Source organism: Linderina pennispora (assembly GCF_002104995.1).
Source record: "Linderina pennispora strain ATCC 12442 chromosome Unknown DL89scaffold_1, whole genome shotgun sequence".
NCBI classification, from domain to species: Eukaryota; Fungi; Kickxellomycota; class Kickxellomycetes; order Kickxellales; family Kickxellaceae; genus Linderina; species Linderina pennispora.
Genome location: NW_024468249.1, coordinates 1,513,056 through 1,526,152, shown reverse-complemented (window position 1 = coordinate 1,526,152; position 13,097 = coordinate 1,513,056). Strand labels below are relative to the sequence as shown.

Genomic DNA, 13,097 nt, shown 5'->3' with positions numbered 1-13,097 from the left:
GGAAGCCGTCTCGTGAAGACCCGCAGCCGGCAAGTCTGTTTATTCCTGAGGACCTGGCCGACAACTGACAGCCAGGCTATATGTGCCTTTCTACATCTTAAATTTAATCATCCCCTTGATACGTGTACTTTGACAATGTAAACGCTCAACTTTTATATCCACTCTGCCTATCTGGATAAAAAACACTAGTCGTCCCCGGGAGACACCCTACGCCTGGACGTTCCACAGCACAAGCTTGCCGTCCAGACCGCTGGTGGAGATTTCAGCAGCCGCTCCGCCCAGACCAGTGTGCATCTCAGTGATCGTGTTCTGGTGGACGCTCTTGAGCGAGCCGTCGGTGGCCGCGGCAGCGTTCTTGGCAGGCTGATTGCGGCTGTCCATCTGGCGGAACAGGTTGAATGCAGTGTTGCCGGTGGGCGACGCAGCAGCCGAGCGCCTGAGCTTGTCGTCGTCGCCGAGCCGCTTGGCAAGCCGCCAGGCCTGGCCGTCGAACGCGTAGACGAGCGGCACGCAGTCATGGCCCGACACCACGATGGTGCTCTGGTCAACCCACACAAGCGATGTAAGCGGCAGGCCGGGGGAGCGCACAGCGACGACCTCGCCGGTGGCTGGCGTAGCCACAGTCAGGCTGGCGTCGTGGCTCGCAAAGGCTACCTGACTCGCCATCGGGCGAAAACCCAATGCTGCGCACCCATCCGCCGGCCGGCGCCTCGAACTCGCCGCACAGCGTATTGAACGGCAGCCGCTCGCCCCACGCCGACGGCGCCGGCTTCTGGTCGACTCCCTTGATGAAGGCCGAGAACACACGGGCCTTCATGTCAGTGCCGCCGCACGCCAGCAGCACGTTGTTTCGGATGCCATGCCACCGACAGCACCGAGCTGGCAATCGGCTTCTTGATGTGCTTGCTCACCCACCAGTCGTTGTCCGACCCAAAGTAGCACACCGCCACGCACTTGTCAGCCGCTGGCCACCGCAAACTTGTTCTCCTGCGGGCTCCACCGCGCCTGCACCGCCGCACGGTTGATCCGGAGGTGCACTAGCGTCGGCTTCCACATCCCCGCGCTGTCCAGTGTCCACACGTACGCGTTCTTGTCCTGCGAGCACGTCACAATGCGGTTCGTCTGCGGCGCCCAGTCGATGCTCGTCACCAGCAGATCGTGCTCCTTCAGCACGTGCAGCTGCGTCCACTGCGTGCCGTTGCGCCCGTAAATGTGCACCTCGTTGGTGTTCGGGCACAGCGCTACCTGCGACTTGTCTTTGTTGAACGCATGCGATGTCACGCAGAACGGAAAGGTGAATTCCTCAATGACGCTCATTCTGGATGCCTGCTGTCTGTGCTGCTAATAATGTCGAGAGAGATGAGAAATAGAATGTGACGAAATGAATAAAACCCGAATTAGCCAAGGCTGAGTCAAAATAGCGGGAGTGCTTGAATTCGGCTGTCGAAACTAGCCTTTTGAAGCCCGCATGGAACTGATTGGGCCCCTGATCCAGCCGCCGAAAATGCGCTACATAGTGGAGGCCATCTTGTGCTAGCTGCCGCTGCTCGCTAGCCTGTCTGAGGGCCGATTCGGCGGATGTGCTTTGTGACAGGCGAGCCTAGCAACAAGGAAATGCAAAGTGGCCGAACGAAAAAGTCAGTGTACGTCTCAGCGAAAGGCCACCCTGTTCTGGTGATGGCCTGCCGGTGAACATATTCAGCACAAAACTGGTATTCGGAGTATATTGCAATAATCTGGCTTGAGTTGAACATATGGAGAAACGGGAAACCGAGAGGTCTGGGATGGGACAATATAACTAGAGTCGTCTCTGAGACTTGTTCTGTCTTGATGATTTGGCTGGCTGCGGGACAGGGTGCTTTCTGCGAGTCCCTTCTCTCGGCGGACTCCTCAACCTCCTTTCCATGTGATGGTCTGCCACCTCTGTCAACCTGATAGAAGACACTGTCATGAGCTAGCGAGCCTTGGACTCGCCATGTTGCTGAGGTGGGTGCTTCCTAAGGACCAGTCTTTCAGCCAGCGCCTCCACATTCTCCATACAAGATGGCCTGCCGCTTGTACTAGCTGCAGAAGGCTCACCAAGAGTAAGATGCCCTCGCTCTGTCTAGAGCGGGGTGGAGATGATGATGGTCCTGCAACTGCAGATGGCGCCTGGCGATGGTGGGGTGGTGGCTCTTCACCTAGATGTAATGACTGTCCAGCAGCTATGAGATACTCTTCCATGTGTAAGGCGAGCTGGCTTTCAATGGGTGTAGGCAGACTGGTAGGTGTATGCGGACTGGCGATGGTAGATAGACTGGTAGGACACAGGCTGGATAGGTGCATTCCTCAGATCTGGCTCGTGGGGTGGTGTGCAACGCAGGCACGTTCTCTGACTCGGCTGATGTGGTATCCTGGAGAGCGGCTTTCCATTCATTGACCTTCTCAACAACCTCATCCACTGGTTCAAATCCTCTCCGAAACACAGCGTACCTCTGCGTATAACCCATGAAATCGGGAATGATGACACCGCAGTCAACAAGGTCGGGAACGTTACAGCAGCGCTTGGTCCAGTGGGGTATCAATGGCGCGGCTGATTAGCCTGCTCAGGCAACTGGTTGCCAGTAAATGACAACATAGATGAAGCAAACCTTGGTCGAGAACGGAGTTGTAGACGACAGCCAGGGGACCGAACATGCCTTGGGTTTCCCAGTGAACCGGAGACATGATTGATAGATTGTCACCTTTCTTTTCAGGAATCACTGCCTCCCAGAACAAAGACACCGTCGGGCTGAAGCTGTCGAGATGGTGCTGTTTGCATTCACCTCCTGCTTGTGTGAAAGGTGAAGGGTCCGTGCAATATGCCCATTCCTAGGGTTCTGAGCAAGACGTCAAAGTCCACTGCTCTCACATTTCTACGCGGCACTTCGTTGACCCACGTCTCAAGTCAGCTCTGGGACTGGAGAGTGCAAAGCATCCTTGAGAGCAGGGCTTGCGACGAATATTGTCAAGCGGCTCCGTTATTTAGCTTACGTTCAGCACGGCTACACTTGGGGAATCTATACATTATGCGAGTGCAAAGGTTTTGGCTGCTTCAGAGAAGGATGAACTAGAAAGAAACGGTTGGCTGGGATAATGAGGAGGAGAGACGAGGAGAGACAAGGAGGAGAGTGTGCGAAAATGGCACGAGTTTATAAATGCGCAGCAAACTGCGATTCTGGATCACAGCGCTTGCTTTAATACTCATGGTGCGTCCGAAGCCGCATTCTGGTCCAGGGGACACAGAGCGCCTATCCTGCTAACTTCAAATCCTATTTGGCCAGTGCCATCATCGCAGTGGGGCTCCAGCTTGTCATTTTTACTCAAATAGACAAGTAAATTCGCCTAGCACATATCACTAACGACTATGCACTTGCCACAACACCCACGCGGGACTCCACAAGCTGTGGCCCAAGCTAAAAAGCGAAGGAAATAGTGGGCTGAATGGTAGTATTATGAAGTTAAGTGAAGCAAGAAGACCAGGAAAGGCAAATGCTGGGTAAATGTCCTGGTCGTTTAAAATGATGCTGTATGTTCATCGTTCTAATGACCCAATATCGATAAGCCTAGTGGAGTCCATATCATAATTCCAACACAACAACGTCCAGGCGAACCAATGAGATCTGATAGCGGAGCTGCTGAGATTTGAGGACAGTATGGTGATGGCACCACACTGCCCTTTTTCAGCAATTGAGTGTCATTCCAGTATATAGAATAGGCACTTTTCCCTCTGGTAAAAATGAGGATAACATTTCAAAATTTTATCCACCTGCTTTGGAAGCAATCACTGCCCTATGGTTTCATTATTATATCCTCTTACCATGACTCAGTTCTTGTACCGATATATACCAAAAGTCCCATACCCCGACCCAATATCCATCCCTCGTCAGGAGATCGAACGAATCATTTTGGGTGAAGAGTTTTGGCAACAATATCCATCGAGTCGACAACACAGACTGCGTTTTTAGCAGAGTCTTTGCCCAAAATTATTTTCAATTTCTTAATGAGAGATAGGTAGTGAATAGGAATATATGGCTCCTGGTATATATCAGCAGAGGAGTTGGGGCATGATAGAGATGCTATAATGAGGTGATGGTGTCATGGTGTCGAGAATCGGGTGTGTAATGAGTTCGTGATAGAAGTCCGGTAACCGGAGTACCCATAGATGTTCCAGTAGATAATCAAAAGAAGATAAATCAAACAAATCCGGTATTGATATATTCGGATAAAAGCAGGAGAAAACCAAGGAGGGGCAAAGGTGGACAAAACAGGAGAAATTGAACGTGCTGTTGACGACGTGTTTTATATAGCCGTCCCATAGGTGGTGTCATTTTAAACGTGAATGGCATCGACAATAAACATTCACAAACGCGATTACGGACCTGAATGTCGACAGCCCACATTATCTGCCAGGTTAAACACTACTGATTTTATCTCTAAAAGAAGCTCAGCTCTAACCAGACCTGGAGCACAACGCTAGCATATATCCATAGTATTTTAGTAGATTTCCTCCATGTTCGGTGCAGTACCCTTTTTGTCTTTTTGTCTTAATTTGTCTTCAAAAATGAGTTCTTTTCTTCATCTAACTAGTTCCAATGATAGCACACTGTCTGCTGGTTCTATCGAAAAGTCTAGCCTTTGCAGTAATTCGTATACAGATCGAATTTCAAGCAGTGCAAATTGGTCATCTGAAACCGATATTGTTTGTGGGAATAGTATATGCAGTAGCGATGGTGGAGGCGAGGAGGAATTTTCAGATATCGGTCGTTGTGATGTTCACCAAGGGCTGAATTCATTTAGGTATGAACGCTTTCAGTTAGTGAGTGAAGCTCAAATATGCATATTAACATACGTATATAGGGAGGACCAGCTATTGACGGATATAGGAAAGGTCCTACGTAGCGTCGCCCAAGGAAAGGCTTTGCCCGCTGAGATATACATGTGGATATCGGGGTATGTTCCATTGCATCCAGCTGCCTTCGCTATAGCTATTACGTGCTAACTGCATTTTTACAATAGCGCTGAGCATTCGGCTGGCGAAAAGGTTAATATGCGCAAAGGGCGTAAGTATGCAGCAATAATACCACAGCCATCTAGTACTGATACTAATCACTATTGCTGTAGTGGAGGCTGTGTGCATTTTAGACATCGTTTACCAGCTCCTAAGAACCGGGCAGATAGCATACCAGCGAGACATATACTATCGAGACATCGCTCTTTTCAAAAGCACAGCCAATGTCCGGGTCCTGTGCAACAAAATTGCACTATACTTCAATGTATCTCCAGCACGACTCAATATTGTAAGCACTTCATATCTTCGGACTTACTAGGAGGCTATAAGCTGAGCTAACATGCGCCTTGTGTAGATTCCTTGCCCAACAGGACTGATATACGGAAATGTCTCAGTTGAGCTTGGCGACGGAAACACGATCGACTACTCTACCTGCAGCGTAAGTTTTGACTGCAGCAATGATCGCATACTCCAAATATCTCGCTAACACTATATCTGTAGAAGCTACCTGTTCCTCACGTCCGATTCATTGTAAGTATATCAGCTATTGGATATTGAAGTTGCTGAGGATATCTAACCCCTTGTGCATCCGCTAGCATCACATCAGGTTTCTACACAAGATAAAGTGCATCGTCGTTGTTGAAAAGGAGGTACGTGAAACACAAGATGCCAATCAAGTAGACAAGTGTATTGACCAGCTTTTGGTTTAGACTGCGTTTTTCTCGCTCATCCAAGCCGGGTTTCTGGGCAGATTCCCCCAGGCGCTACTCATTACCGGGAAAGGGCTATCCAGTAGGTTGCACATATTACGCATGCAGGCAATGCTGTTAGCACATCCTAACCCCAAACGTGTAGGACGTAAATACTCGCGAGTTTCTTGCCATGTTTGGCGACAGGTTGCCAATTGCGGTTTTTGTTGACAGTGACCCGGACGGCGCCCGTATTTTCCAGACGTACCGCGATGGCGGGCAGTCAAGCAAGTTACCGGTGAAACTCCCGACAGCGTACTGGGCGGGCATACACCTTTCGACACAGATGATAGGGTAAGGACACAGTGTCGGATAGATAGGTCCCCAACACTCCTTCGTAGTCTAACATTGGCACTGGTAGGAGCAGGCTGGGAAGTGACGCTCACCAGCTACTCGAATTGACTTGTCGCGATCGTCGAGCTGCAGCCGGCCTCATCACCCGTTGGGCAGAGAATGGGCAGCGGCGTCGCAGAGTGGCCAAGATGCTCTATCTCGGCAAGAAGGTGGAGCTGGAGCTCGTGACCCAGCACCGGTCGACCTTGCTCGACTACATAGGCGATGTCTTGGGCGACAGGTCATGCTGGCTGTGATCACCGAATCAGTCCGTTGATCAGTGGTTAGCAATAAGCCTGTTCGGAGCACGATATCTTTTTCTCCAGCAATTTAGCGGTGCGAGGCGAATCTTCTTGACTCTCATTCCCTTTCAAACCTCCAATTTACCTAGTTCTACATTTAAGCCAAAAATGATGAACGGGTTTGCACTGTTCCGGGGCCTTACTAGCCGCACACCAGCCACAGCGATCTTTGCACGGGCCATGAGCACAGGCACACCCGCGGGTGGAGCGCAGTCGGCACTGGAAGTGCGGATGAAGTTTGCCAGCAACCTGAACAGCATGGTGGCGAACCAGGGAGCGAGCGTGGTGGGCAGATCGGTGCCGGTGGCGAGCGGCGGAGCGAACCGGGCGTACATGCGGCTGAACCGGATTCTGTCTGATAACGGGATCCGGCGCGAGTTGCAGCTGCGGCGGCGGTACGAGAAGCCCAAGTACAAGAGGCAGCGCCTGCGCCAAGAGTCGCACGCGAGGCGGTTCAAGGAGGAGGTCAAGCAGAAGGTGCATCTTATCATGCGGATGAAGAACTGGGGCATGTAGAGAGCGCGGGTTTCTCAAGCTGGTACAATAAAAATACTCTCAAGCGGTTCAACGCGCCGTGGCGTGCTTGTCGAGAAAAAGCAGTGAGGTTCTTTGCAGTGTGTGATTTGCAGCGCAACAATAAAGCGGGACTGTGCTTCAGGTTCGCATCTTGGCTCTGCTTCACAGCTATCCTCCCTATCTTTATTTCCCTCTATTTGTAGCTTCCTTACTATCCCTATTCTTGGCTGCCTAATGGCAAGAGACAACTTTGAATACGCGCCGCTGGAGGAGCGAGTGCAGTCCGGCACCACGGCCCGTGACGCCAGGCCTCTGGCGCTGGACCCAGAGAACGAGAGCCTGCAGGCCAGCAATTTTTCGAGCTCGCGACTCGAGCGCGGCGACTCGGGGCACCCAGGTGTAGATGGGGCTAGCCTGCGGGGCTTTGGCGAAGAAGACGACGCGCGGTTCTACGACGAGTTTACCATGTACGACCCGCACAACGCCAAGACGCAAGTGTGGAAGCGCAAGCGGTTCACGCTGATGCACATACTGCTGGTGGTGGTCGGGTGTCTGGGCGTGTTTGCTGCTGCGTCATCGCTGTGGCGCGTCATGCACGGCAAGGAGACCTCGGCTGTGCCTGCGCTGCCGGTGAATGGGGGCGACAAAGGCAGTACACCTGCGGTGTCCTCGGTGCCGGATAGTCGGTCGGGCAAGAAGCTGCTTACTTATGATAACGTCGGCAAAGTCAGCTCGCTGTTGGAGCGCAAGAGTCTGGACTGGATTGCGCACCCGACTGACCGGAGTATCGATGGGCTGTACCGCGAGTACCTGGGTCAGACATTTGATATCCTGAGCATCAGTAATGAGACGTACAAGGAGACGCTGGCAACCACAGACCAGGTGGTCAAGGCATCGGCTGGTCTGATGGACATGTTTACGATCGAGAGCTGGACGGTGTCGGCGGACTGGGAGTACATTCTGTTCAACACAAAGTCGGAGCGGGTCTGGCGGTATGGCGTCAAGGCCACGTATTTTATCTACAGCACCAAGGAGCGCACGATGATCCCGCTGACCAACGATGGCAACAACCGCATTCGCTATGTGCAGTGGGCGCCCAAGGGTCACCGGCTGCTGTTTGTGCGTGACAACGACATCTATGTCACTGACATGATGAAGGAGATTCGTGTCACAGAGGATGGCAGCGACGATGTGTTCAACGGTATCGCCGACTGGGTATATGCCGAGGAGGTGCTGGCCACAGACAGTGCAAGCTGGTGGTCGCCCGATGGCGAAGTGCTGGCGTACCTGCGCTTGGATGATTCCAAGGTACCGCTGTACCAGTACCAGATCTTCCATCCCGAGAACCACACGATTACGTACCCAGACAGCATCCGCCTGCATTACCCGAAACCGGGAGCCCCGAACCCGCAGGTCTCGCTGCACGTCTATCGGCCAGACTTTAGAGCCGACTCGCCCGACGTCAACCTTGTGAGCAAGGCCAGCGACAACAAAAATACGGACTACCAGCCGCACCCGATCACCTTTGACAAGGCGTTCAAGCCTGAGGACATGATCATTGCGCGTGTGACGTGGCTTACCGACAAGCACGACAAGCTCATGGTCCACGCCTTCAACCGCGTGCAGGACCACCAGCGCGTGTACCTCGCCAGTGCCGACCCCAAGCAGCTGACAGCCAAGATGGTGCGTGAGCGCTCGACGTCGAAAAAGCAAGGTGGTGACGATGCGTGGATTGAGATTTCTTCGGCACCGCTTTATGTGCCGGCCAACACTGTTGAGGGCGTTGGCAGTGACGGATACATTGAGATTGTCGAGAACGGAGAGTACACGCATCTGGCACTCTTCAGCTCGCTGGATGCGGCACAGCCTGCGGGCTGGCTGACGTCTGGCGATTGGGATGTCATCAGCGGCACTGCAGTGCTGGACCGCAAGGAGGCGAGCGTGTACTATGCAAGCACACAGCAGGCGAGCACCAAGTCGACCATCTACAAGGTGTCGCTGAACGCAAAGAACGCTGCGGGCTCTGCACCACAGCTGGTGTCGCCGCCTGACATCAAGTCTACCAGTGAGTTCCTGAATGCGCCGGGTGCGCGCGAGGGCACGTACGACGCCAGCTTCTCTGCCAGCGGTGGGTTCTTCCAGCTCAGCTACAAGGGCCCGCAGATCCCCTGGCAGGCTGTGTACAGCAGCCATGATGCCAAGTTTGAGCGCATCCTGACTGACAATGCCAATGCGCACAGCGAGCTGGAAAAGTACGACCTCCCCACAGTCGACTTCTTTGAGGTACCGAATGAGGCCGGCGACAAGATGAACGCCATGGCGCTGTATCCGCCAGGGTTCGACAAGAGCGCCAAGAACAAGTACGGCGTCCTGTTCCGCGTCTACGGCGGGCCGAATTCGCAGCAGGTGTCGCGCGCCTTTTCGCTCGACTGGCATGCGGCGCTGGTCTCGCAGCAGGATGTGCCCGATATGCCCTTCATCGTTGCTGTGGTGGATGGTCGCGGCACTGCCCACAAGGGCCGCAAGTTCCGCAGCGCTGTCAGCAAGCATCTGGGCGAATTCGAGCCCGACGACCAGGCTGCCGCTGCAAAGTACTTCCAGGGCCTGCCCTACATTAACCACCATCGCATGGCTATCTGGGGCTGGTCGTACGGCGGATACACCACCACTCGCGCGATTGAGCGCCACTCTGACGTCTTCAAGGTCGGTATGGCTGTGGCCCCCGTGACTGACTGGCGATTCTACGATTCTGTGTACACGGAGCGCTACATGAAGACCCCACAGATGAACCTTTCAGGCTACAAAAAGGCAGCAGTCACGGATGCCCACGCGTTTGCCAATGCCAAGTTCCTGGTGCAGCACGGCACCGGCGACGATAACGTGCATATGCAGCACACGCTGGCGCTGGTGGATCTGCTCGAGTCCAAAAACATTCCAGGCTTTGAGATGGCGTTCTACGCAGATTCAGACCACGGCATCTACACGCACGGCGTCAGGGCGTCGCTGTATGCCAGGATGACCAACTTCCTGTTCCGCTCGTTCCATGAGCTGGAAAACGAGCAGTTTGACTACTGGTACCACGACGCACAGCCAGATGCCAGCAACAAGTGAGGGATATCGATGTGCCTATCAATGCAGCAGACTCCACCTAATGAGATCATCAAGCTTAGAAATTTTGGCACCCCTTTATCTCTCTTCACCCACTCAACCTCCCGCCTTCCCTCCCTCGCCTCTGCCCCGCTTTTCTTTCCTTTTCTACTCTACACTCTTTTTTGCAGCACTATTCAATTCAAATGTTCCGTCAAATTCTCCAGAACGTAAGCACTAATTTCGCAAGCACCTGGCGCAGCTTCCATGCCTGCGAGTGCTTATGCTAATATCCATTCATTCTCCTGCATCTTTCCGTTGATAGGGCACTCTTCGCACAGCAGTCCAGCGTCCCCTGGCACAGCGGCTCGGTGCTACGCTGCCGCAGAGCTTCCTGGGCGCACGATTCATCACCGACCGGGCCAAGAGCATAATCGAGGAGGCCGTGAAGGACAACGATCTGATCGTATTCATGAAGGGCACGCCTGACGAGCCCATGTGCGGATTCAGCCGCGCGGTGGTCCAGATTCTGCAGATGCACGGTGTGGACGAGCTGGTGGGCGTCGACTGCCTGCAGGACCCCGAGATCCGCGAGGGCATCAAGGAGTACACGGACTGGCCGACCATCCCGCAGGTCTATGTCAAGGGCGAGTTTATCGGCGGTTGCGACGTCATGGTGCAGATGCACCAGTCCGGCGAGCTGCACGAGCTGCTGATCAAGGAGGGCATTTTGAAGGCAGACCCGGATGCCAAGCGCGAGGAGTAACGGGCTTTCTTTTCTTTTTTTTTTTTGGCTTCGTCGAAGTCTATAGTCCTTTTATTATGTCGGTCAAAGAAAGACTAATCTTGCTGGAGCGCCTGCAGCTCGGTGTCCTTGCGGTCAAGTGCGCGCAGGAGGTGCGAGATGCGCACAGTCAGCTTGCGGTTCTCGTCCTCGAGCTGCTTGATCGTGGCTGCGCTCTCAGCAGATGCGTCGGTGGAGACACCTGCCTGACTGTCATCGCACTCGAGCATCTGGCGCAGCTCATTGACTTGCTTCTGCAGACCGGCCACAGCAATTCTGTACTCTTCTGACTCTGACATCGGGATATATGAGGTTTTCGATTTTTTGTTCAGGATCCACCTAAAAATCACGGCGGATTTTTTGCTGGTAATGCCAGCCTGCCAGCTCATGGCAACGTTTGTGGGAACCCAGACCAAAAGGATGCCACTCCAAACTCTGGTACAGAATAGCTGCTATTGAAGCTGCATTTGTCGATTTAGGCGTACTTGTAAACTCTTCAGAGGTGCTTAGGAGTAGATGGGCCAGCGTGTTGGCAATATCGACGACACCCAAGCAAGATGCTTTCCAGACATGTTGCGAATATAGATGGGCATATGCATGGCTGTGAATCGCTTTGCAGCACAGATGTCTCTCTGGCGCTGCACTGCAGAGTATGAGCGCTGAATCTCGTTGCCACCATACTCGTCAAGGACCTGGCTGCGCAAGATAGGGAAACCCAACCCACTCTCAAAGTAGAACCACTTGTCTGTGGCTAGTCGCAGGATGCACGAGTACACCTGGTATGGACTTCCGCCACGGTTGAGAAATACCGCATACAGTGAAAATGATATAGTTTTAGGCATAGCGTCCACGGAGCTGCTGACATATTGCGCCATATCGATAGTTTCCTCAAGCTCGAATGCTGATATCTCCCAGCCACTGAACCTAGGACGCGTCCGGCCTTTGAGGCGCTGCAGATTCAAAAGGAGGATCACTAGGTGCGTGGCAATGTGGGTTTGCATAGCAGCTTTCATGTAGGCGTGAACCGGAATGTGGCCAAGGTCACTCAATACCGCTGCCCTTTGGCCAACATACTCTCAAAGTACTTGGTGAATGCTTCTGTCACCTTCGGTATCAAGGTCAATGTAAGTAGCCCCTCTGTCGTGCACTTTTTGCGTAGAACTGCTTCTATGTGAAGCCGCGTTCGGTAGCTTTCCAACCTTGTCGTCAAGAGTGGTGGTTTCAACAAGTCTGCCGCTAAACACACCGGCAAGCTTGGGGCGAGAACAGCAAACTTGCTGATAACAATGCCCATGTGCTCGCAAGAAAGGTTTTTGTAGCCAACGATTCGCGTCTGACCAAACGAGTTGTAGAACCTAAGGTTGTTCCACAGAGTGTGCGTGTCATCCGAAGTAACGCGTAGATAAAAGCTGGTATGGAGCGAGTCGTTCTCGAGTATTGGCCTGCCAGAGTTGGTGGCCGAGGTGGTAAGCTCCGTATACGCTACAGGGCATTTGTACTTCGCACACTTGACTTCCCTGGTCAGCTGGAGCTGAGCAGAACACTCTATGGCAGGACTAGGGCTGGGAGTGCTCGACACGGTCATATATATCGATGTGCCGAGCCTCAGGCTACTGTCGGCGGAGATGCTTAATCTCCAGATGCATGCCTCGACAAATCCGCTGGTAGAGATGCGATTAGGGTGCAGGTGGAACTCCCAAGTGTGCCCGCCGGCAAAATGACGTTGTTTGTCAGAGAGATACTGTGTGGATAAGTGTTCAGGGGCGTCCTCCAGCAGAAGATGCCTCAGTGGAAGATGCCGCACTCCTTCTGGTATCTAATAGGTACCGGTAAATGCCCGTCGATGGTCCTCATGTCAGCCATGGACATATGGTGCGGCCTATTGCCAAAGTAGAGGAGCTGCAGCAAATCGCTCCTATCCATCTGCTTTCACGCCGTGTATTGAAGAATAAATGAGGTGTGGGATGAAGAAAGTCATGGCCAGGGACAGACTTGGCCAGCCTAATAGCAACCGCAAAGCGAGGGGCATATAATGCCTGTGGGCAAGTCTGTCGCAAATCCCCCAACCATCGCTAAAGAGGAAAATGGGTTTAGTTTTTCTTTCGCCATAATGCGCTTTGTAACCACTGGCGGATGATCCGCAGCACTCCGGGCGTGCCGGCGGTGGGGGATTACATTACAACAAAAAGTTACAGCCCCTTCGCTAGCTACATGCTCCATGTCTCAGTGTGAATGTCAGTTAGAATTGTGGGCTCAGAAAAACCTTGACTCTGTCCTGCCCTGGTCGGCGCAATATG

General features: G+C 53.1%; 10 protein-coding genes across 10 annotated transcripts; 5 read left to right on the top strand and 5 right to left on the bottom strand.

The window, feature by feature from the left end:
* Positions 1-86: 86 nt before the first annotated feature.
* DL89DRAFT_264161 (WD40 repeat-like protein) lies at positions 87-1,721 on the bottom strand. The gene is given in 4 exon segments (XM_040886129.1): positions 87-640; positions 660-811; positions 834-953; positions 973-1,721. 4 exon segments carry the CDS (start codon positions 1,315-1,317, stop codon positions 208-210), a joined length of 1,050 nt encoding a protein of 349 aa, XP_040747440.1. The 5' UTR covers positions 1,318-1,721; the 3' UTR covers positions 87-207.
* Positions 1,722-1,805: 84 nt separating this feature from the next.
* Positions 1,806-3,122, bottom strand: DL89DRAFT_264160 (uncharacterized protein). Its single transcript, XM_040886128.1, has 2 exons — positions 2,631-3,122; positions 1,806-2,572 (listed from the first exon to the last, which is right to left on the bottom strand). The coding sequence occupies exons 1-2, from the start codon at positions 2,704-2,706 to the stop codon at positions 2,205-2,207; spliced, it is 444 nt and encodes a 147-aa protein (XP_040747439.1). The 5' UTR covers positions 2,707-3,122; the 3' UTR covers positions 1,806-2,204.
* Positions 3,123-4,582: 1,460 nt separating this feature from the next.
* DL89DRAFT_280679 (uncharacterized protein) lies at positions 4,583-5,715 on the top strand (the record flags this gene model as incomplete). Its single annotated transcript, XM_040889605.1, has 6 exons — positions 4,583-4,818; positions 4,879-4,971; positions 5,038-5,081; positions 5,143-5,318; positions 5,385-5,468; positions 5,531-5,715. The coding sequence occupies 6 exons, from the start codon at positions 4,583-4,585 to the stop codon at positions 5,585-5,587; spliced, it is 690 nt and encodes a 229-aa protein (XP_040747438.1). The 3' UTR covers positions 5,588-5,715.
* A 196-nt stretch (positions 5,716-5,911) lies between these two features.
* On the top strand, positions 5,912-6,368 carry DL89DRAFT_289834 (uncharacterized protein; the record flags this gene model as incomplete). The annotated part of the gene is made up of 2 exons (XM_040890008.1): positions 5,912-6,033; positions 6,251-6,368. The coding sequence occupies 2 exons, from the start codon at positions 5,912-5,914 to the stop codon at positions 6,366-6,368; spliced, it is 240 nt and encodes a 79-aa protein (XP_040747437.1).
* Positions 6,369-6,521: 153 nt separating this feature from the next.
* On the top strand, positions 6,522-6,929 carry DL89DRAFT_319815 (uncharacterized protein; the record flags this gene model as incomplete). Its single annotated transcript, XM_040891157.1, has 1 exon — positions 6,522-6,929. One exon carries the CDS (start codon positions 6,522-6,524, stop codon positions 6,927-6,929), a length of 408 nt encoding a protein of 135 aa, XP_040747436.1.
* A 912-nt stretch (positions 6,930-7,841) lies between these two features.
* DL89DRAFT_219066 (uncharacterized protein) lies at positions 7,842-10,040 on the top strand (the record flags this gene model as incomplete). The annotated part of the gene is made up of 2 exons (XM_040884370.1): positions 7,842-8,390; positions 8,463-10,040. The coding sequence occupies 2 exons, from the start codon at positions 7,842-7,844 to the stop codon at positions 10,038-10,040; spliced, it is 2,127 nt and encodes a 708-aa protein (XP_040747435.1).
* DL89DRAFT_264159 (glutaredoxin) lies at positions 9,955-10,809 on the top strand. The gene is made up of 2 exons (XM_040886127.1): positions 9,955-10,246; positions 10,342-10,809. The coding sequence occupies exons 1-2, from the start codon at positions 10,223-10,225 to the stop codon at positions 10,780-10,782; spliced, it is 465 nt and encodes a 154-aa protein (XP_040747434.1). The 5' UTR covers positions 9,955-10,222; the 3' UTR covers positions 10,783-10,809.
* Positions 10,810-10,856: 47 nt separating this feature from the next.
* DL89DRAFT_289830 (uncharacterized protein) lies at positions 10,857-11,189 on the bottom strand (the record flags this gene model as incomplete). The annotated part of the gene is made up of 1 exon (XM_040890007.1): positions 10,857-11,189. The coding sequence occupies one exon, from the start codon at positions 11,187-11,189 to the stop codon at positions 10,857-10,859; it is 333 nt and encodes a 110-aa protein (XP_040747433.1).
* On the bottom strand, positions 11,045-11,916 carry DL89DRAFT_11977 (uncharacterized protein). The gene has a single exon (XM_040883196.1). The coding sequence runs from the start codon at positions 11,811-11,813 to the stop codon at positions 11,307-11,309; it is 507 nt and encodes a 168-aa protein (XP_040747432.1). The 5' UTR covers positions 11,814-11,916; the 3' UTR covers positions 11,045-11,306.
* Positions 11,680-12,792, bottom strand: DL89DRAFT_264157 (uncharacterized protein). Its single transcript, XM_040886126.1, has one exon. It carries the CDS (start codon positions 12,383-12,385, stop codon positions 11,846-11,848), a length of 540 nt encoding a protein of 179 aa, XP_040747431.1. The 5' UTR covers positions 12,386-12,792; the 3' UTR covers positions 11,680-11,845.
* Positions 12,793-13,097: the final 305 nt, after the last annotated feature.